This window comes from Tyto alba, unplaced genomic scaffold (genome assembly GCF_018691265.1).
Source record: "Tyto alba isolate M040663 unplaced genomic scaffold, T.alba_DEE_v4.0 Super-Scaffold_2, whole genome shotgun sequence".
Lineage (NCBI taxonomy): Eukaryota > Metazoa > Chordata > Aves > Strigiformes > Tytonidae > Tyto > Tyto alba.
Window position 1 is genome coordinate 33,519,242 of NW_024881282.1, and position 21,224 is coordinate 33,540,465.

Below are 21,224 nucleotides of genomic sequence, written 5' to 3' on the forward strand. Positions count from 1 at the left end.
CCAGCACGAGGCCTCCCCGGCTTGCGGTGCTGGGAGGCTGCGGGCAGGAGGAGGAGAGGTGAGATGGGGTTTTTTAAGGAAGAGGGAGAGATGAAGGGAAACGTGAGGAGGAAGGTGGATAGAGAGAAAGCCCGGCGACTGGCACCTGGCGCCGGCGGGGGAGCCCTGTGAACGCTCGGGGCAGGGGAGTGCTTGGCGCGCTGGGACGAGCGGGCGCTGGTGCAGGATGCAAAGAAAATGGAAGCTTGTGCCCTGTGGCACGAAGGGAGGCCGCTGGCCTCCGAGCTGCCCCTTCCTAGCGGTGTCAGGGGATGGCAGCCCCCCCCCCCCCCCCCCATGTCACCCCCTGCCTGCGGCCTGCCCACCCCTGTCAGCGGCCAGACAGGAGCAGATTCAAAACGCACCCAAGCGGGTGCTGGGCGAGCCCACCCTACCCCCCAGCGTGCAGGTCAGGGTGGGAGGGGTGTCCTTTACTTGCGACCCTGCAAAAAAAAAATGCCGTATGCCTCCACGAGGCTTTTGGGGACCCAGGCTGGGGGGAGCGATGCTGTGCTGGGGACTTTGCACTGGCCTGGCCATCCGGATTTTAGTGCCAAAGGCTGTGGGATCGCGGTGGCAAGGTTTATCCCTCTGTGTGACGCCGCCGTGGCAGTGAGTGGGGTGGGTGAGCCCCTCCACTCCAGCCCTGACCCACTCACCCACGTCGGGAGTGGAAGGGCTGGGTGCCACAGCAGGGCAGGGCTCACCGCTCCCGGGGTCCTGACCTCTCTCTCTCCCTCAGCAGGGACCCCGGCTTTCTCCTGCAGACAAAGAGGCAGCAAAAATAGATTTTTCACAGGGAGTGATGACTCAGGCTGGTGAGTAGCCAGAACAGCCTCTCTGTCCTGTGAATAACGATTCAGAGATGCTCGGTGGGCAGCCGGCTCCATGAGGATGCGATGATGCTGAAAACCCTGCCCTCCTGCGGGCGGTGGGGTGGGGGAGGCAATGGGGGGGCTTTGGGGAGGCCAATTTTGAACAGGATTGGCGACAGAAGGTGATTTTAACAAGAGCTCAAAGATTCAGCCCAGAGGGGGATAGGGAGCGAGCGGTTAAAGGGCTTTTATTCCATCTAATCAACGCCCAAACGGTGTCTGGGGCTGGCAGCTGTCCCCAAGGGGTGGCCGTGGGCAGGGCAAGGCAGGCCAAGGGGTCACCCAGCCATGGCCACGGGGTAAGAGGGACATTTGGGATGGGCTGCTGGCTTGGGGGGGGAAGGACACCCCCTGCTCTGAGCCGGGTGGATGCACTGCCCCCCCCGTCCAAGCCTGTCTGTGGGAACAAGCCTTTTGAGGGAAAGCCTGGTCCTTTCATGGTGCTCAGGCCAGCAGGGTGGGGTGGGGGTGTGTGTGTGTGTGTGTGAGGTCCCTTTGCCAGGGTAACCGGGGGGTCCCTGGGGCAGGGGATTTGCCCCCCCCTGGGGCTATTGCCCAGCGCGCAGGCACACCCAGGGCCACCCTCACGGGGCAAAAAGGCTCTTCTGCAGCTGGAAGAAGCTCTTCCCCGCGGACCTTCTTAAACCAGGAGCCTTCGGTCCATCTCACCTGGGGCTCTGCAGCCTCCACGTAACGTGGAAAACCCTGTCTTCTTCCATTTCCAGGTCTCACAGCCCCACAGACGCGGCTTGTGTCGCCTCGCCCCGGTTACAGGACCCCGTGGGATGTGTCCGGCCGAGGCTGGCGTGGGTCTTCCCAGCCTTTCTCCAGCCCTGGCACCTCGGGCACTCGCCCGGAGCGGGGAGACCCCAGTCGCCACCCCAAAGGGCAGCCCTGGGGGTGGTTGGGTGGGAGGCAGCTCCGTGGTGACGCCCGGGAGCCGTGCCCAGCCGCTGCCCTTTCCCAGCACCCAAAAGTACTGACAGCCTTGCTCTTCACCCACACCCCATCTGCTTTCCCCCTCCCATCTCCCCCCACCAGCACTTCCCCACCTGAAATTTCGCTGTAAACTTTTTTTTTTGTGTTTCTATAAGCAAGAGACTAATGGAGCGAACGCGGGGCTTTAATTACACACATTAAGAGTATTTTTTCACTCTACTCTCTTCAATTAGCATGTCATAAAGTACACTTAGGCACACATTTTGGAGTTGGGAAAAGCCTAAAGCATTCTTTCAGCCACCAAGCGCTAGGTTGTACTTGGATTTAATTCCATTCTTAAAAGGAAAGGATGCAGGAGAGCCATGGGAGGTTCTCCAAAGTACTCCGGGAAGGCTGAACTGTAGCAAGCGCAGCCTGACCACGCTCCTCCCAAGTGCCCCCCTCCTCTCCCTCAGCACTACAGGAAAAGTCAAAGTCTCCCTCCTCCTTTGCCAGAGCTCCTCCGTCTCTGGAGAGGTCTGAAGACCCAAAGCAGACCTGACCCACGCTACACGAGGAGGCAATAAGCGTGTTCCTGGTTGACTGCAGAGCAGGTCACAGCCCGCCCAAGGAAGAGAAGACAACAGGTTTTGGAATGTAACAATTTATTGGGGTTAATTTTTTTTTTTTTTTTTTTTTTTTTAAATTTTTAACTCCCCATTTCTGGCATTGATACAATATTCAAGAGCAGCAGAAAGAACAAAATGTACAAGAATACAAGAGTAATTAGCACAACCCCCACCCCCAAAACCTGGAGCAAACCATTTTCTTGTGGGAAGCGCCAGGGGAAGGGGCGATTCGATCACCCCTCCCAGTGGCTATGCCTCCCACCCATCCGCTCTAGACAGAGTTTAGCCAGCTGGGAACTGGATTAAAAACAAAACAAAACAAAAACTGAACAAACACTATATTTAAAATGAAAATTGCAAGACAAAAAAAAAATATAGATATACAATTCATCCGTGCACAATCCTTAAATGCATTTTTTTCAAAATAAAAAAATTACAAGATACATATTTAGGTTTATTTTAAATTAAAAAAAAAAAAAATTACCACCTCCACTCTGTATGCCAAGTGAGGGGAAATAAAAGACAGATGGGTTGCACCAGAACCATCAGCACTCTAGGAGTTAGGTCTGACCTTCTCTAAGAGAAAGGATAAGGCTCTGATGCTGTCAAAACTCAAGCACAGGCAGAATCTGAAGCACCCAAGTACCACATAGCTCAGTGGGGTAACTCATCTGCTCAAAGTTCAGTATTTGCAGGAATCTGCAGGATTTGAGCCTAAGCTTGGCACTGGGGAAGGTGAAAGGAAGGAACAGATGAGGCAGGCCCCTGTCCTCCACCACCAGCGGACAACTTTCTATCCAAAAAGAAAACAAACAGGGGGGGAAAAAAAAAATATCCCAAAATAGAGAGAGTCCTCTATTCTTAAGGACAGTACAAGGCTTAACGGCAGGGGAGAGAAAAGGAGGAGGGGAGGACAGCATGCCAAGTTGATTAGCCTGGGGGAGGCACAAGCACAACAACTTCTGGAAGGAAAAAAAAAAAAAAAAAAAAAAAAAAAAGTCATCACAATGAATTTTTTGTTGTTCTGTTTGAGAACTTGACCTAAAGTTACGTACTCCTTTGCAGCTGGGGGGGCTGAAAGCAGCGGGCTCCCTCCAGGACCGCTAAAAAGCGACCTACCTGCACAAGTGCTCTGCCCAGAGGGAAACCCTCAGGGAAGCCCTCAGCACCCCTGGAGAGCGGGGTGCAGGTTGGGGGGGGGATGCTCAGGAGCCCGTAAGGGCCCTGCCAGTCCTACGAGGCCCCGAAACCCCACGCAGTGCTCTGATGCGCCCAGCCCCGCGGCTTAGTGCAAGCTCTAAGTGCTCAGCTGAACGCGGAACGAAGTCGAGAACCGGGGGCCCTGCGATGGGAATTAACGCTTCCAGCTGCTTGCCCCCAGATATAGCCGAGCCGCCGCTGAAGCTGGCCTCACCCTGGCTGCCCCTCGCCCTTCTTCTGGCACTTTCCTTCCCTTCGCCTGCGCGGCAGCACGCTGCGGCTTGCCGCCCATCTCCCTGCTCCACTCAGCCGACCCCCAGCGCCGCCTCTGCCGGCACGGGCGCCTGCGGGGAGAGGGCTCAAAGCACAGCACTCACCCCAAGGACCGCGCTTTCGGACAGCCCTGGAGACATTTCGTTTCCCCCCACCCCTGGAAGGGACAGAGGCAGCCCGTCACCACGGGAAGGGCACATTGACTACACCTCCCCTTCTGCTCCCCGAAGGAGAAATATAAAGAAAGGGAGAAAGAAAAACTCGAGGCCCTGCGGCAGCTCCGCACGCAAGGCAGGTGGGACCCCAGGCACCTCGGAGGCACCACGCAGAACACACGCGGAGCTGCTGGTGCTGAGGCTGTTGACCCTGCAGAGACAAGGGTGCAAACCCCACCAGCCACGTCAGTGTGACCCAGGACAACAACGAAAGGGGGGAGAAGTAGAGGACGGAAGGGTAAAGGTGAGGGCTGGAGATAACAACATCTCCTCCCATCTACACCACCAAAAAGAAACCGTATACATTGCACTCTGGGGAGGGATCTGAAAAAAAAACACTGAAGAAGTGAAAATAAAGCCACTTATTTGCTCAACCCCGAAGCGTTGATGAAATGCAGATCCTTGCTGGAGTTACCTAGGGAAGGAAGCACGGACAGGGAGAGGGGGATTTCTGAAGCAATACTCAGCACTCCTCTGGCTCTGTGCAAACGCCGCGGGAGTCGGGCTGCCAGCACCCTCAGCAGGATGGTCCCCTCCACCCTCCACCCCCTTCGCACAAGGGAGACAGGGGCACAGGGCAGTGACGCAGCTGGCAGAAAGGCCACGGCAAACCAAGAAGGAGCAGAACCCAGGAGGCACTGAATCCCCGGCCCCAAATTAACCCTCTACGGCACAGCGCCTTCAGAGCAGAGATCATGGAAGGCTGCGCACAGGGTGGTGGGTGAGACAGGGGGAAAGAGGGGAGGGGAGAGGGTTTCTTTTATATTTATATATTTATATATAAAAAGTAAATAAGATCCCAGCTCTTGCACGATTATTGGGCGATTGAAAAATGCAGCAAAAGCAAGCGACATTGGAGTAAAAGGATGCGCCAGGCAAGGAGGAAAAGGTCTTGTCGGAAGGTGGGGAAGGAAGTGAGGGGAAAAATAAGCACTTAGCCAGACATGCACTCCAGGTTTGTTACACCTCCCTGGGAAGAAGGACCTGCTCCTGAGCAGCCCCCACCAGTGCCACGACTCGGGGCGGGCAGAAGCGTGGGGGACTCGGGACACCATCCTTCAGCATGGCAACCTCTTTCTGCCAGGAGGTCCCCAGGAAGGCGATCATCTCCAAACACTGGGAGCTGCCGAAACCTCCTCTACAAAGAGGGGCTGGGAAAGGGAGTGAAATCCCTAGGAAGACTCAGCTCAGAGACAGCTGCTACCTGGTAAATAGCAGGACTGGGTTGGTTGGTTTGTTTTTTATTTCATAAAATCTCCTTGGGAACTTCGGTAAGGGGAGACGCAGAGAAATGCTCCCTTTCTCTTTTGAAAACAGAAATTAAGCAGTGGCTTACACCCCAGCTGGGCCTGCTCACCACACTATTTCTCCGTTTTCCATCCCGAAAGGAGCTTGCATCTCATTAGCTTCACGCCTCCCCAGTCCCACTCTGCTCAGCGAGGAGAAAAGAGAGCACGAGACAGGAGGCTGCCGCTCCAAGCTGAAGGCTGTGGGAAGCACTGACAGAGCTCGATGGGCAGAGGAGAAGAAGAAGTTCCCAAGAACAGCCCGGGCCATGGGAGGCATCGAGACGTTCGTCACCAGCCACTGCAAAGCCAAGGGCACCAGAGAAGTCCAGACAAGAAAAGCTGTCCTAGCGAATCCCTGCCTGCCACCTTCTGTTCAGACACCAACATCTGGTGGCTCCCCTCTTCCCTGCAGTCACTCCCACGCACCAGATGAACGCCCAGCAGAGACGTCTTGGATGGGGAAGCCAGCACCCAAGAGCTGCCTCCCCACTTCGAAGAAGCATTCAGGCAACTCTTCCCTGCCACCTCGCAGGAAGCCAGAGCAGAAGGCAGCAGCCCTACACTTGAGCACAGTCCCATCAGGGTGTTCCTCTCCCCGCCCCGCTCCAAAAGCTCCAGCATTTGCTGGCCTCAAGGAGAGAGTGTCCCTTGCTCGGCAGCACCTTCAGAGCACACAAGGCAGCGCTCTCATCTGCCTCTGGAGATCCAGCCACTGTCAGAGATGGGACACCAGACTGCATACAGATGGGACTCGGTGCTCTGTCCGGGCGTGGTGAATCCTATACGGAAAAACGCCATTCCCTACCTGACGCTGGAAGAAGCTAAGAGACCCTAAGGAGGGGAGGCATATCTGCTTCCCAGGAGATAAGCCCACTGTGTTTATTCCTGCTTGGAAATGGGGGAGGGAAAAGAGAAGAGACAGTGACTTGGCAGGAAAGGTACATGCCAACCCCAAATCTTAGCAGCTTGCTGTGCATGCAAAGTCAGTCAACTGTTTCCATGTTGGTGGCCCGATCCACATTCTGGCAGAACGCGACCGGCCGTTTGAGGGCCGCCTGGCCGGAAAACCACTTGGAGACTCCACCTTAGCTCACAGGAGAGGTATGAGAGGGAAGGGAACTCACTCCAACACTTGGGAGGCAAGGACGGGAAGGGTTTGTAGACAGGGTTCCTCCAACATACAACTTGCCTTTTCAGCTCAGAGATCGCTGCTTAGTCCCAGAATGCCTTTCCCTCCAGTTCAAGCAAGCCAAACACCATCCCAGACACACATGCTTTGATACTACAAAATACTCTTTTCTCTAAGGACCATCTAATACCACTACAGTTTGTGCAATCACTGCATTTATTATTCATTTTTAAACTCTCTCTCTCTCTCTCTCTCCCTGTAGAAATTTTTTTTAAACTTTTCTTTTTTTATGCAAAACTAATCATTTCACTTTATCCACTCCATCATAAAATCTCCTCTAAAAACACGACGACAAGAGAACAAACATGGCACAGACACAGAGAATACTTCCCTGTTTTGTTGTTGTTTTTTTTTTTTTTTTTCCTTGTGTTTTTTTCTTCTAGGAGTTACGGGGAAGGGAAAGGGATACTTTCAAATAAACTCCTTCCTCAATCCCATGCACTTCTTAAATGGCATGGATGGATTTTCTTTCCCACCTCCATTAAGGAGCAAAGGCAAAAATTCAGAAGGAGGAGTGTAACCCACGTGAATACGAAGGTCGGTTAGCCAGCCTCAAGTGGCTTGTCCACCTGAGGGAACTTGAGGCTGCTGCTGCGTTCAAGTTAGCAAACCTCTAACTCAAAACAGCACAGGATCCTCATTTTGGATCCAAAGGTTCAGGATTTGGTTCCCACCTGGTGATCCACCCAGGGAGAGATTTGTCACACAAGCAGTTGAGCTGTGTCTGCAAGCCGGATCATACTCCTTTCTTCCTCCACAAAGAGGATCTACTGCACGAGTTCCTCTGCCACAACAAGCCCCATCATCTCACCACAGGAAGAAGGTCCTCACGGAGTATCCCTGCAATGACCCACTGATTTGCTCTTCACAGACAGTCCCCTTGCTTGTCACTCTGGAGAAAGGCAAAACCCCTTCAATTAAACAATTCCTGTCCCCTGCCCCCAAAGAACACCATACAAGAGACACTGGGGAAAAGAATTCTGCCAAGCAAACACATCTTGGCCAAAACACATCAAGAGTTTCCTATTAAAGTTCCCTTTTATCTCCCACTTAAACGCTTCAATTATTCTCTTTTTTTCAGAACCTCAATACCACGAAACAAAACACATCACCACATACACACCAAACAGTAACTCAACAACCTAAAGTGACTGGCCAGTTTGCATCTACCCCACAAAGAAGCTCCTCTTATCTTGCAACTGCAGAATAGTTCTTGTTGAAAAGGGTGGGGGGGAAAAGAGAAGAATCTCCTCGCTATTTCCCTAAGAACGGGCTTTTCCCTATGCCTACAAACTGCTCATCTTTGAAGCTGCAGTCAAATGGATAGGCTATGCTAAAATAAGGGATCCCTGGGTGTGCCAGGCACAGGAAAGATGCGGGGAAAAAAAAAAAAAAAAACAAGAAACCAAAACCAAAAAAGACACGAAAAAATACAGGCAGGTATTAATACAGACACGCACACAAGTCCAACAAGTTATAGGAAGCCTTAGCTTGGTGAATGGTTCAGGGAAGTCTCTTCCTCCCTGCCCCTAGCTTCAGCTGTGAATGCAACTGCATCCCCAAAGAGTCCACTAAGCTCTTTAACCAAGGAAAGAAAAAGAAAGAGGTGTGCAAAGGGTGGTGCTAACAGCACCTGGAACCCCCCTCGGACTGTCTGCGCAGACACCCAACCACAACTGGTGTGAATCCACCATGCTCCACAGCTTTGAATGCCACCAGCTGCGAGGCAAGGCTTGTGGGGAGGGCAGTAATGATTTTATTACACCAACCCAGGCGCTGGAGGCGGGGAAAAGACAAGCTCTGGGCACAGAAGCCCTAATTAAGGTCAGCTGCTGGTCTATCCCTCTACCGTCCCGACAACGCCCCTTGGGCAGACAAATATTACCTCTCTCCCACAGACTGCCTTCCCTTCTACCCTCAGACCACTGCAACCACAAAATCACTACTCCACACGAGAATACTCCTCTGAGCTGGCAGCTCCTGAGCAGCCTCATGTGGAAGCACCAGAGGGGCCAATTCCACTCACATTCACCCGCCCAGGGCAGGTTTCTAAGTAGGTGAGCCCTGGCACGGAGAATTTTTTCCACCCTTTTCACCTCTGCAGCATGTTATGTAGAAGTGACACTCCTCTGCCCCATCCCGAATACCAGGGACGGGGCTGAGGGGGTGAGGCTCTCCCACCGATTGATCAGCACCTCTTTTCCTTGCCCCTACAGGCTGAGTCCTGTGCAAGTAGGGGAAGAAGGAAAAGCAAAGGAACAGGATCTCACCATGAAGCTTAGGACTCAACACAGAAATGGAGCAAGCCAGAAATGGCAGGCAAATGAGAGAGCTTATTTTGGATGTGAACAAGGGTGGTCAGGGAAAGAGGGAGCTGTGAGTAAAGAACAGCAAGCTGTGGTCTTGCTCGCTCCTACTTGCTAGGGGTGAATAGAAGGAATTTCTAGATGAGCTCACAGGAGCTCTGGGGGAAGAGATCCAGCACACGTGCATACGATGCGAGAGCGACGTTTCTTATTAGCACCTTTGGTTGACAGTTGTAAGGGCTGTTTCAGATGCTGAAGAGGGGAACCCTCTTCCAGGCCATCCGCCACAGGGAAGAGAGAGAAGGGGAGACACATAAGGAAGCAGGAAGAGCGAATGACCCGCCTTAGCATCCATCCCTCCCTCCTTCCAAGGGAGCAGGGGGGAAGCAAAAAGGGTCAGGGGAGGCTTACGTGCAAGGTGGGAAACCAGCCTCAACTGACTGGGGCAGCATCTCACTGCCTGGCCTATCTTCCCCCGAACTGAAGGATGGATGCACAGCCCTCTCCCACTTCCACCACGGAAAGGCCGGGGAAGGGCATTTCATGCCCTCTCCCCCAAGCAAGTGCAAGTGATGAACACCAGGAGGAAGATCTGGGCCAGAAGCAGGACTCCCCTTTTCCTCCCTTCCCCCTGCAGAGCTGAGCAAGCTGGAAGATGCAGGAGAAGAGGGGCCGAGGCACCTGAAAGTGCCCGTACAACTGCCAAGGTAGCACCGATAGTCAAAGGAAAGGGGAAGCCAATACGGGGCGTATGCTGCATGGGGCAACCCCCACCACCCCAGCTTTGTCTTAAGCACCTTCCAGGCACGACACTTCACCTGCCCCTCTCCCCCTTGCTCTGAGGGCGTCTGGATCAGCAACTGCCAGGAGGACGGCAGAGGAGAGGGCAGATCCAGGCCACAGGCCGAGAAGGGGAAGGATGGCAGGATCAGAGTCATGGCAAGGGGGAAACGTAGGAACGGAAGAGACCGCATGCACGTTGTGGGAAAAGGCTTGGGAGCGTGGGTGAGGGCTCCAATTCTCTTACATCCTCCTCTCAAGGGTCTGGAGTTCCTCTTCAGTTTTTGTCAAGGATGGAAGGGGAAGGAGGAGGAAGAGCGCCTTCCCCACCAGCCCCACAGGCACACAGACGCATGCTCACCCATCCCTCATCCCCAAAGGCTCCACCGTCCGTTGGACAACACCACATTCAAGGACAAACAACCACTCCCCCCAAGTCCCACCACGACCCTCCCTGCCTCCTCCCAGCGGCAGCGACACCCGGGAACGGTGGGTGCCCCCACACCCCTGCACTGACACGCTCCAGCCTCCAGGCAGGAAGGAGTGGGCAGGGGGGAAAGGAGGAGGAAGGGTGGCAGTGAGGGCAGAGGGACAGCCGAGGGGAGAAGGAGAGAACTAAGGACAGCCATTCGCACCACGACTTCTCGCAGATAGAGCTTCCCCCACGCCCCTGGATTGGCGGGGGGGTGGAGGGGGGTGGAACCTGGCTGCTCACTTGCTGCCGCCTCCGCTGCCGCCCGCCGCCACCTTCTCGAAATCCTCCGCGTTGCAGAACTCTTTGATGGTGACAGTGAGGAGGTTGCTGGTGACATCCGTGACCACCACGTTAGAGCAAGGAGACATCTCGGGACGCCAGTCGCCGGCCTCCTGCTCCGGGTCGGAAGAGGAGAGGGACAAGGAGGGCGTCTGCCCCCCACTGCACCCTCCCGGGGGAGAACGCTTGCTGGTGGCGGCCGACTCGGGTGGGATGGAGAGGTCGAGGACCTCTGACTCGCGCCAGTCGGGGATGGCTGGGCTGAGGGTCTCGGGGAGCAGCTTCGGAGGGGAATCATCTGGGTCGGAGGAGGAGTGGGGGGCGGGTGATGGGCAGCCAGAGGAGCTGGAGCTGGGGGCATCATAGGGGGTGGAGCCCATAATGAGCCCACAGGAGGCTGCCTGGGAGCCTTCGGCCTCCCCTTTGCCCTCCAGAGAGGGGGCAGGCGCGGCGGACGGCTTATTGTAGAGCGAAAAGGCGCCGAACTTCATGTGGCGGATCTGGGTGCGGAGGACACTCTCACTAAACTTTTTGCTCTTGCCAATCACGCGGTTTCGGGAGGGGATCTTGGGCCGAGCCAGACCCCCGGCCCCATTGGCTGGCTTCCCACCTTTGTCAATGACTTTGAGGTTGAGGATGATGCGGCTTCGCTTGGGCTCGCGGGGTTTCACCTTACGGTTGATGATGCGGACGGTCTCCGAGAAGGGCGAGACGGGAGGACGGATGCCAGCCCCGCCACCCACGCTCCCGCCGTTCTGGGGGTCTGGACGGGGCAGAGGGCGCCGGGACATGCGGTGGCATCGCCGGATGTCTTTCTTGAGCCGGTGCACCGCGGCGCTGGAGTGGAGCTTGGGAGAGGAGGTGCTAGAACCAGGCTTGACAGAAAAGTGTACATCCCCAATGTGGAGGGCCTCCGCTTGGGCCCGAGCCTGCGGTGGTGGGGAGAGAGAAAAAAAAAAAACAGGGTCAGAGAGGCAGCCTGGGTGCACCCAAGTCTCAAACTGGGCACTGCTCACCTCAGGACAAGCGCTTACCAGCAATGCCGCGTCACATTTATACCCACATGAACGACAAGCACAAATACACACCTATGGGCTATTGACAGCTATGGCACGACACCCGTACAAGCACGAGGCACTGCCTATATCCTTTTTGGGCATCTAATTACACCATAGGCTGTGTCCCTCTCGACACGTGCTTTTCCCAGGAGGAAACTGCCACCCTCCAGCCACAATTCGGTGTTACAGTTAAGGGTTTCCAAAGCCCCTCCCTCGGTCATCGTCAGCCAATATGCACAAGCCTCCACTGTCCAAACAACCAAGGGTCCTCGTAGGCATTGGGGCTGTTAGCGTTGAGTTAGCATCCAAAATTACGTACTAGTCCTAAAACAGGGGACTGTATCAGGTCCTCTACAAAACGAGCACGAGACAAGGAGGAGAGGAAGAGTAATGCATCCAGTTTGCTCTCACAACCAGACTCATCTGCTCTGGAAAGCATGGTAGAAGGGGGGTCTTGAGGAACACAGATGGAGGTGGGTGAGGCTGGTCTGACAGAGCTGTCTTAGCCAAACACAAGAAATGCAGAGATTTGAAGCTTAATTTTAACTCGAGACCACAAGCAAGTTGTTCATCCTCACTCTGCTGTGGAAGCGAGGTCCAATGTTTAAAGCCAGGGACTACACCAACTGGAATTCAAGCCAAATTTAACTGCATCTCCAAAGAGATCGCCTCGTCCTTTTGAACACCACACTTGTCTGAAACCTACTAATGAAACAGAGCAGACACAGCACCGGTTCAACTGCTCGGTGCCAGCCCTGCCTGAGAACCAGGGCAGGGGAACAAGACTTTTAAGCTCTTCTGGTGCTTGGAGATCGTGCCAAAACCTGCCCTAGTTCACGCACCAGAGACAGGAACATTTTCTGGCCGCAGGAACAACAGTTTAATCGGTAAGCTGAGGTAGTATGACCTGAAGAACTTGTGGGCATGGAAACCCAGAGTATATTCTTCAATAACGCCTTGTCAGAGCACAGTTGCTTCTAGAGCTCAGCCTCCCACCTGCACCCTGCTTCTTGCCCAAACAAACCCTCCCTTCCTTATTCCCTCCCGGCAGTGGTCACAGGCAGAAGTCACACAGGCCTGGGAGGGGGGACACACAACAGGCGAGCCCCCCTCTGACTGACCGTGTAGTGAGCAGCTTCCCCCACCTCGTGGGCACAACAAGAACTGCAGTGCCAGAAGAAGACAGCTGCTTTTCCTCCCCAACTTTTCCATCCCGTTGCCCCCTTGCACACGCCAAGATTGGGATGGCTTATTGCCAGCTAAGAGCTTAAGCACTCCAACACCATCTCCTTTGTCACCCTGCAGTCTGTGCCTCCTACCAGAGAAACGCCTGGGGGAGAAAAATGTGCGTGTAAAGGCAGGGATCTAACAGATCTAAGCGAGGGGCCCAGGCCAGCTCCTGCACAATAAGCTCAAAGCCCTGGCCCTACATCCCCAGAGCTTTGCCGTCACCCAGTGCCCCTCATCTCCCACCGAGATCCCCATGGGAACCGCAGAAGATCCTGAACAAGCAGAGAACAGAGACGTGAAGACATTTTGTTCCTCCCTGGCTAATGCTGGATGATCATGCCCTTCAGTACTACTTGTATCCTGGCTTTGAAAGGACTGCAAAGACGAGGCCTCCTTCCCTGGCTGTATGTGAAAAAGGAGACTGAAGGCACATCTGAACCAGCGACTCTAGACTTTGCATTAGCCAACTGACAAAGAAACAGGGACAAATAACACGACTGCCAAGGCAGGCATGCAGACTCTCCATGTTAACCCTGGGCTGTACAGGGCTGTTTCACCCACCTAGAGGGAAGCGTCCCCAGCACAGACAAACCCCAACACGTCCTGCTGTAGCAGGAAGCATCCCAGTATCCAGTTACTTTCTCCTTCCTCAGCCTCACATGCTAATCCATGCCCCAAACTGTTCGTTTTCTGAATAGTTAGACACAGTTCCTGTCCCAGGCATCCCACAGTCCTGAGCACAGCAGCAGCACCAGATGAGCAACCTGCACCACATACGAACTCTCCCCATCCCAAGGACCCACAGCTTAAGAGACCCCGCAGACCCTGTCGGGAGGTCACAGGCACGGACAGACGCACATCTAGGGCTGTGCTTGCTCCCTCTCTTCACAGGTCCCTCTGGGTCCCCGGCAGACACCAGGACAAGCTACAGTTTTCTTTCTGACATTACATACCAGCACAGATTGAATTAACAACTTTGTACTTCCTTATCCCCCGTTACTTTGCCATCACAGCCAGTCCTTCCAGCACTGCTGCTCTTGTGTTTTGGGCTTCTCACTAATTTACCACTGCTCAGCTGAGAGCTAAGTGCAGCACGATGTCCCGTTCAAAACACCGGACAGGGAAGCCAGGCAGAAGGTACAGACAGATGCACCAGTAAAAATCCTTGATCCACAGCTTCAGCGGGTAAAACACAGGCATCCTTCAGGGCCTGTCCTGCTGCCAACTCCGCATGTCTTCTACATCAATTCCCCACCCTGTAATCACGCCTTGGAGTGAGGAGTTCTGCCCCCTCTGTGCCACTCTGCTCAGAGTCGAGTCTAATTGCTGCCTGCTCACAGCACTGCCTTCCATCACCCGTGTGAGAAAGGCAGCGGCCTCCCCCGAGTCTGGGGGAAGCAGTCACCCACCCACAGTTGCCTTATACACCCCAAAATTCCTCAGCAAAGCTTCCCATCAACCACACTGAATGAGTAAGCGATAATGCTGGGATGGTCACTGCCCGGCCACTTCTGTAGTCCTGACTATTTTACTTTCTGAGCCTGTGCACATTAATCAGCTCCCGCCCTGTTTTGACAGAGAGACCTGTCTTGGTTTTGTGCTTACACAGCGGCTAGCACAGAGCCCTGGTTCATGGGTAGGACTTTTCCAGTGTGCCAGAACCACTAGGTCTTCTTTACTTGCTATGTGCCTGCGTTTCCAGTTACTTCTGGGGCACCTCAAGGCTGAAGCTGTTTCTAACTCATGTTTCAGCTCTCTGCATTTATTCAACTCCAGTTTTAGTAGTCTGCAGGTAGATCACATGCAGCATCGATCTCTTTGGCCAGATTAGAGAGGGTAAGCTGGGACCCAACAGTCCTCCCCTGGTGCTACACTGCTATCCCCAGTGACCAGCTTCAATGCAAGTTCCAAAGAGCAATATGCAAATATTCAGCTTACCTTGATCTTGTTTTTCCAGGTAAGGTTTCAAGAAAAATAGTATCAGATGCTTTATCTACGACCAGCCCCCAGAGCCCTCTCACTTGCAAAGCTCAGTATTCCTACCACAGGATCAGGTTTATTCAGGCATCAACTATACAAACTCAAGTCTCTTCCCTGCAGAGAACAGCCCATTTTCTGAGCTCTCCTCCTGCTACTAGCTTTACATTCAGTAACTTGCTACCTCTGGTTTGGAGAAGACTTGGTATCCAGTTTTATCTGCTGGAAACTCACTTCTCCCTGCTACGGATCCATTACTCAATCACACTCACGAGCCGTACGAGCGTAAGGTCTTTGAAAAACAAACCCGTTTAATCCCTTCAGCTGTGTCACCACAGTTTGCTACTTAACTCAGAAGTTTTCCAAATGGAAACTAGCTCTCTGGGTTTTGCTGTTTTCACCTGCAGGATTTGCTCACTGCTGAAGAGGTACTCAGCATGTATACGAAGTAATTCACTCCCTGCTTACAGCTCAGCCTACATCAGGATGCAGCTTCTGGAGGTTTGCTGCAGTGCTCTGTCACGAGAGCAAGCCAATTGCTAGGATTGCTTCCCTTCCCCCCCTTCCCTTTTGGGATATGTATCACCTTTATTTAGCTTGCACAGCTCTCCCTCATTGCCCCTGGGAACCAGTATATCTCCCCTGTTCCCTACTATTTCTGAATAAATGTCCCTTGAGGCCCAGCAAGCATATTTGTTCATTCATTCCCTTAACGCACTGAGGCGCACAAGCACGTACACGTGCTTAGAAAAGCCTCTCTTACCTGATTTGTATCAAAACCTCTGCAATTTGGAAGAAAAAAAAAAAAAAAAAAGTACCAAAAAAAAAAAAAAGAGACCTTGTAAGGCAACGGATTTCTAGTTAATTATTTGAAAATCAAGTCATTTCCAGTAGCGCTGCTGCACCATAGTAGCGCTACTCTCTCATAAATTACTGGTTCTGCTTTGTCTTTTATTCTCCACCTGCATTCCCACAGTCCTTGCTCCAAACAGCATTCGCAAGAGCTCTTCTTTCCCCTTTTTGGCTGCCATTCTGCCTTTTTATCGCCCTCTTTCTTCTGCAGTCTTCCAAGTGACAAGGCAACAGCAAGCCAGTTCATAGCACAGTTCTCCCAAGCAACACTGCCATAAACTAAAGTTTCCCTACTGGATGGGGAACAAAATGCTACAAAGGGGAACGGTCTGTTTTCAAACCGCTCGGGGATAATTTATGAACAGGGAGGAGATCAAAAGAAACCCAACTCCAACTCTAGAGTTCAAGGAAGGGCAAAACGACAGAATACCATGCTGCTCAGCCCCTTCTTCCCCCCCCCCCTCCCACCAAGGCTCTCCTTTACTCTGCTACCCCTCGCTTCTTCCTCCTCATTAACCTTCCCCAGTCTTTTCACCTTAGTATTTACAGCCACCCTAACTTGAGGTCTTTGCTAGCCACCCACTGAGCTTGCAGACTGGGCTCTGCCTCTTAACAGCACTTGCTAGACTTTATTACATTAGTTGGCAAGTTTTTCCATTCCACACAGCGGAGTGCCGAGGGAAAAGCAAAATAAAAAAAGCAAACCAGGCAGGGGAAAAGAAGAAGATCACTACAGCATGTGCTGTGTGTCTCTTTTCTAACCTCACATCAGCTTCCCTTCTGACCTGGAGCTGAAGGGCCCATCCTCATGGATGACTTCTGCCAGGCACCTAAGTAGTATGGCAAGAGCCTTATGTACAGCGCTGCCCATTTCAGACCAAGGACTCCGCTTCCCATACACTCAGCACAAAGTTCACAGCATACCAGCAGCCTCCCAAGAATTACAACCTCCCGCCAAGCTTGATCTCAGCTGTGGGAAAGTTTGCCCCTAGTATGCTGAGAATAAAGACCAACTTCCTGCCCAAAACTTTGCAGTTGAAGTTTGCAGGGGTCACTTTCAACACCAGCCATCTTGATAGCGATATTACAAAGCCCGGTCTGTAATTTCCTTTGCAGTCTGATCTAAAGGGCAAGTGTTAGACAGCTCTCAGCAACAGAAGCCTGGCTTATAAAGGCAGCAGGTGGCCAAAGATGCAGCTTTTCAAAGCTTTTCCAAAGGCGTGGGCCACTAACCTGCTGGAATGCTTTCTGCAAATCCCCCTGGGTGCCTATCTGCAGCTTTCGAGAACTAATCCGAGGATAAACCTAGCCCCAACTGCAAACTAAAACACCCGCACAAGCCAGGAGACTGAGCAGCATATGGGGGCGCTTATTTCAAAGCCTTACTGGAGGCTCAGAGGCCCAAATTTAAGCACTGATACACATGAAAAATCCTAGCAAGCCACCAAGTCAATGGCAGACTAGTCTACCAAAGCAGTCCTAGGCCAGACTCCTGCTTAAACATCACTGCATCCAGGCCTAATCTGTTCAGTTAACAGATCAAAAAGAATATTGTTCTAACTGCCAACTGCAAAAACTCCCTCTGGGATCCAAGAATCAGATTTCTTCCCCTGCTTCCGAAATTCTCACTGGCAAGAGATTCTGCAGCTGAAAGATTCGAAAACATCATTAGCAATGCGTGAGGCAGAGCCAAATCCCACTCCTCCCACAGCGGCACTGGTGCTGCAGGGCTGGCAGAGGTCAAACCTGCATCTTCGGCAGGTCAGAACCGACCAAGAGAGGCGTACGATGCAAACTATCGTGCCGGCCTCTGTCATGTTTCTGTCTGCAGTTGTGTTGACCGTGGTTTGCCTGAACAGAGCTCAAACAAGTTCAGATAGGGCTAGCAAGAGATAGAGTTACTCCTTGGGGCGTGGCCCTGGGGTGTTATTTTTAGGGTAGGATCCGAAAGTCACAGAAAAACGGCAAGTCAGAGTGCTAACAGTTTCAGCAGCTCCTGTTTCCCAGAGCTGCAAACCAAGCGGCAGCAGCAGCGCTCTGCCCTGCCAGCCTCTCCCACAATGTGGCACCAGCCTTCAGGAGAGCTCATCTCGCTCCTTATCGCGATCCATCTTCTGCAAAGTACCAAGCCAGCTCCACAAACCTACAGGTTTTCAGTAACGTTTGAGAAGCTGGCAGAAGGAAGATGTGCCACAGAAACACGTCAGGGACATGATTCAACGGATGCTGTTGAATAATTCAGGTTCCAAGTTTGGGGGGGGGGGGGGGGGGTGGGGGGGTGGTTTAAAGAGCAGGGGGAGAAGAGGAGGAATGAGTGGGTTTTATTTTTTGATTTTGGGGGTTGGTTGTGGTTTTTTAAATGAGTGAGAAGTTGGCAGTGAATTCTACCATATCACATTCAGAATCAAAAAGAAAAGAAACTGATTACACACACTGACGTTAAAAGTGCAGCATAAACACTCCTCTACCACTCTGAACAATGTCAGGTGTTATAAATACCAGTATTTTTTAATTCAAGCAGAGAACTATTTTAAGCTGGTGGTTTCCCTTTAAGCGTTCCTCTGCATTGTTGGAAACCTAAACACAAGGGTTTCATTTAATGCATGACTGCCAGAAAGAGAAAAACCAACTAGTCTAGTTTCTCTGAATAAAGTGTAAGAGAGGGTACGTATCAGTTATGTTTGTCGTTCTCAGACTGCAGATCCAGAAAACTGTTAGCAGAAAAACAGGCAGTGAAAAGGACAGTTCTGTCAGCAGGACTTCCCAAGGATTATCATGGTCCCCTGGGCTTTACTCAGGGCATCAGAATACACATGTTCCTGCATATCTTCTGTGTGCTTCATTATGTCCTCTTAAAGCAGAGGAGAGGTGATACCCTACCCCTCACTGCTCTTTCCGGTGCTCATACAGTTAAAGTGCTGCACTGACTTGAGTAAAGCTCCTACCGCTGTCAGGCAAAGGAAAGTATTAACCTGTTTCACAGATGGGGAGACATACACAAAGGCTAAATGACTTGCCCAAAGCCATAGGATGACTTAGTGATAGCGATGCCTTACCACATGGTTCACCCTGGCTGTTCCAGGGCTTTATACCAGAACAAAACCAGGGGAAGATGTGAGCTTGCTCATACGTCTTAATTGTACAAAGGTGTGTTGTTTCTACATTCATTTGAAGTCTGAGACTGAGAAGAGGGGGAAGAAGGAAGCAAATCAAGGAGTTTTCTCTGTAAACTAATAAATTGGTAGAGCTCACACAGTAGTCATGCAGCTACCAGGTTTCTTAGTTAAAAAAAGAAAGTAAAAAAAAAACTGGGGGGGGGGGACGGGACACGACACAGCAGTGCTGCACAAGGGACTACCTTCCTTGTTCTTCACTGCAAGCAAGCAGAGATGCTATGACAACACCTCCTTGCAGAGATGCTGGGTCTATCAGACGAGAACTGGAAACTTCAGCTACTGTCCTACGCAGAGGTGAAACACTCCTCCTGCCCCTGCTGCACCCACCCCCCACCCCGCCCTCCAACAGCTAAACAAGCCTACAGTTTACAGATCAAAACATGAACCCTTCACGAAACTCCCGCGGAGAGCCTATATCCTGAAACACAATCGGAGGAGCACAAGTGGCGGCAGATTCCCGCCACAGCTGCCCGGCTGCTCAGCGTGCTGCTAAGTTGCAAGGGCGCCGGCTAGATGGAATAGGCTGCTGAAGGAAGAGGGAGCGGGGCTGGCTGGCTCTCCACTGCGGCAGCAGAAAGCCATAAAGAGGGAGAGGATATTGGAAAAAGAGATGGCAGCCTCACTGTGCACATCCGCGTGTACCGACCGTCCTGCCGAGGCACCCGTCGCTCGCACGCACACACACACACACACGCTCTCCCCTCGCATGCTTCTGCGTCCCTGCCCCCCACCCACTTTCCCGTCGGGTTGTCCCCGCGTTCCCAGAGCCAGGCGGCAGGCACAAGTCAATTGAAAGTCCAGTCCTTCCAAGGGCACGCACTGATGAGGTTTGAGAGACATTTGGCTAGGCCTAAGTTATTTAAATAAGAGTTACCTTCAGGAGAAAAGTTTTAGGCTTAGGTCCTCTCTTCTTGGGCCCGTACAGCTCACGCTCTCGTTCCCTTTAAGGAGTCAAATTTGTCAAGAAGTTAAAACTTTTTCCCAAGGGAGAAACAGAGGCATACATGTTCAAAACAAAAAAAAAAAAAAAACCAATAACAAAAAAAAAAGGAAAGCTAAAAGAAAAAAAGACGAGCCTGGATGCCGTTTCTCACTTGCCCACCCAAAGCCAAACCTTCTCCAGCCCCCCCAGCCCGGGATGGGGGATGAGCACTCACTTCTGCTCGAAGGCGGCGATGAGGCGGGAGTCCAGGATGTTCTCCTCGGGTTCCCAGGTACTGTACCTGCCGGGGGCAGGGGCGGCGGGGGAGGGGGGGGACGACACAAACGAAGGCGTTAGCGCCCAAACACACACACCCCCCCCCCCCCCACGGCCACAATCAGAGACGCCCCCCCCACACCCCATCCCGTCCCCCCCGACTCCCGCGGCCCCCGGGGTGGGACCCCCCACCCCCCCCCACCCCGCGCCCGGCGGGATGCACTCACTTGATGGCCCAGCCTTTCCATTTCACCAGGTACTCGATGCGTCCCTGCAACACACGGGGAGCGGGAGAGAGAGGGAGGGAGGGAGGGAGGGAGGACGGGGGGTGAGGCGGGGGCCCGGCGGGCCGGCGAGCGGCGCGGCCGGGGCCCGGCAGCGGGAAGCGGAGGGTGGGGGGGGGGGAGCGGGGGTGAGGGGAGTTCCTGCAGCCGCCACCCCCCCCACACCAGTCGGCCCCTCACCTTTCGGATGCGCCGCTTGATGATGGACTCGGCGGCGAAAACGCGCTCCCCCACTGCAGACAGCTCCATCTTGCTCCTCAGCGGCGGCGGCGGCGGCGCCCACAGCCCATAATAATCCCGCCCGCCCGCGCCGCCCCGCCCCCCTGCCCCCCGCCCCGCCCTCCTCGTGCCGCCGCCGGCTCGCGCACGCCCGCGCGCCCCCTCCCGCCGCGGCCGCGCGTGACCCTCCCCCCCAGAGGGGGGGTGGTGTGTGTTGAGGGGGGGGGGGGGGGGCGGTTGCTAAGGCAAGGGGGTCGCGCGCAGGCGCCGGCCGTTAAAGGGGCCGCGCACGGCGGGTGGTGTGAGGGCGGGGGCGCCGCCGCTGCGTCCCCTCCACGCACGCTCCGCGCCCCGTGACGGGGGGGGGGGGACCCGCCGCCCCTGCCCACGGTGGGGGGGGGCGGTGGTGTTCGAGGCGGGGGGCCGGGCGGTTCGCGGGGGAGCGGGAAAGCGAAGCCCGGCCGGGCAGAGCCTCGGCATGGCGGCGGTGCCGGTGCGCCACCGCTGCCTCAGCCCCTTCCCGCCCAAACGGGTCCTTTTCTTTTTCTTTTTTTTTTTTTTTTTTTCTTAAAACAATGGCGGCCGCGGGGGCCGCGCTGCCTCCTCTCCTCCTTCTGTACACGCAAATGCACCGTCACCCACCTCTACCCAGCTGGGTGAGGAAGCAGGCAGTCTTAAAGTACCTACCATGGCAAAAATTAGCAATAAAGGTGCTTAAATCCTTTTTCTTCTTCTTTTCCTTCTGGCTGGCGCTTGCATGTGC

At 53.7% G+C, this 21,224-nt stretch overlaps 1 protein-coding gene across 2 annotated transcripts; it reads right to left on the reverse strand.

Annotated features, from left to right (window-relative positions):
* Positions 1–2,480: 2,480 nt before the first annotated feature.
* Positions 2,481–20,529, reverse strand: CBX6 (chromobox 6). 2 transcript variants are annotated; one of them, XM_042792091.1, is made up of 5 exons: positions 20,423–20,529; positions 20,186–20,229; positions 19,918–19,983; positions 19,635–19,701; positions 2,481–11,396 (listed from the first exon to the last, which is right to left on the reverse strand). In XM_042792091.1, the coding sequence occupies exons 1-5, from the start codon at positions 20,489–20,491 to the stop codon at positions 10,425–10,427; spliced, it is 1,218 nt and encodes a 405-aa protein (XP_042648025.1). In that variant the 5' UTR covers positions 20,492–20,529; the 3' UTR covers positions 2,481–10,424. The 2 variants fall into 2 exon arrangements, with proteins under 2 accessions (XP_042648025.1, XP_042648026.1); XM_042792092.1 differs by having other exon boundaries at positions 2,481–11,342; positions 20,423–20,524.
* Positions 20,530–21,224: the final 695 nt, after the last annotated feature.

Bases quoted from the DNA above. Each gene is read 5' to 3' on its own strand.
- CBX6 (XM_042792091.1), bottom strand. From the start codon at position 20,491: ATGGAGCTGTCTGCAGTGGGGGAGCGCGTTTTCGCCGCCGAGTCCATC. The intron at 20,230-20,422 runs GTGAGGGGCCGA...CGTGTGTTGCAG, and splicing joins TCAAGCGGCGCATCCGAAAG to GGACGCATCGAGTACCTGGT. The intron at 11,397-19,634 runs GTAACTCTTATT...CCACCACCGCAG, and splicing joins CTAAAACTTTTCTCCTGAAG to GCTCGGGCCCAAGCGGAGGC.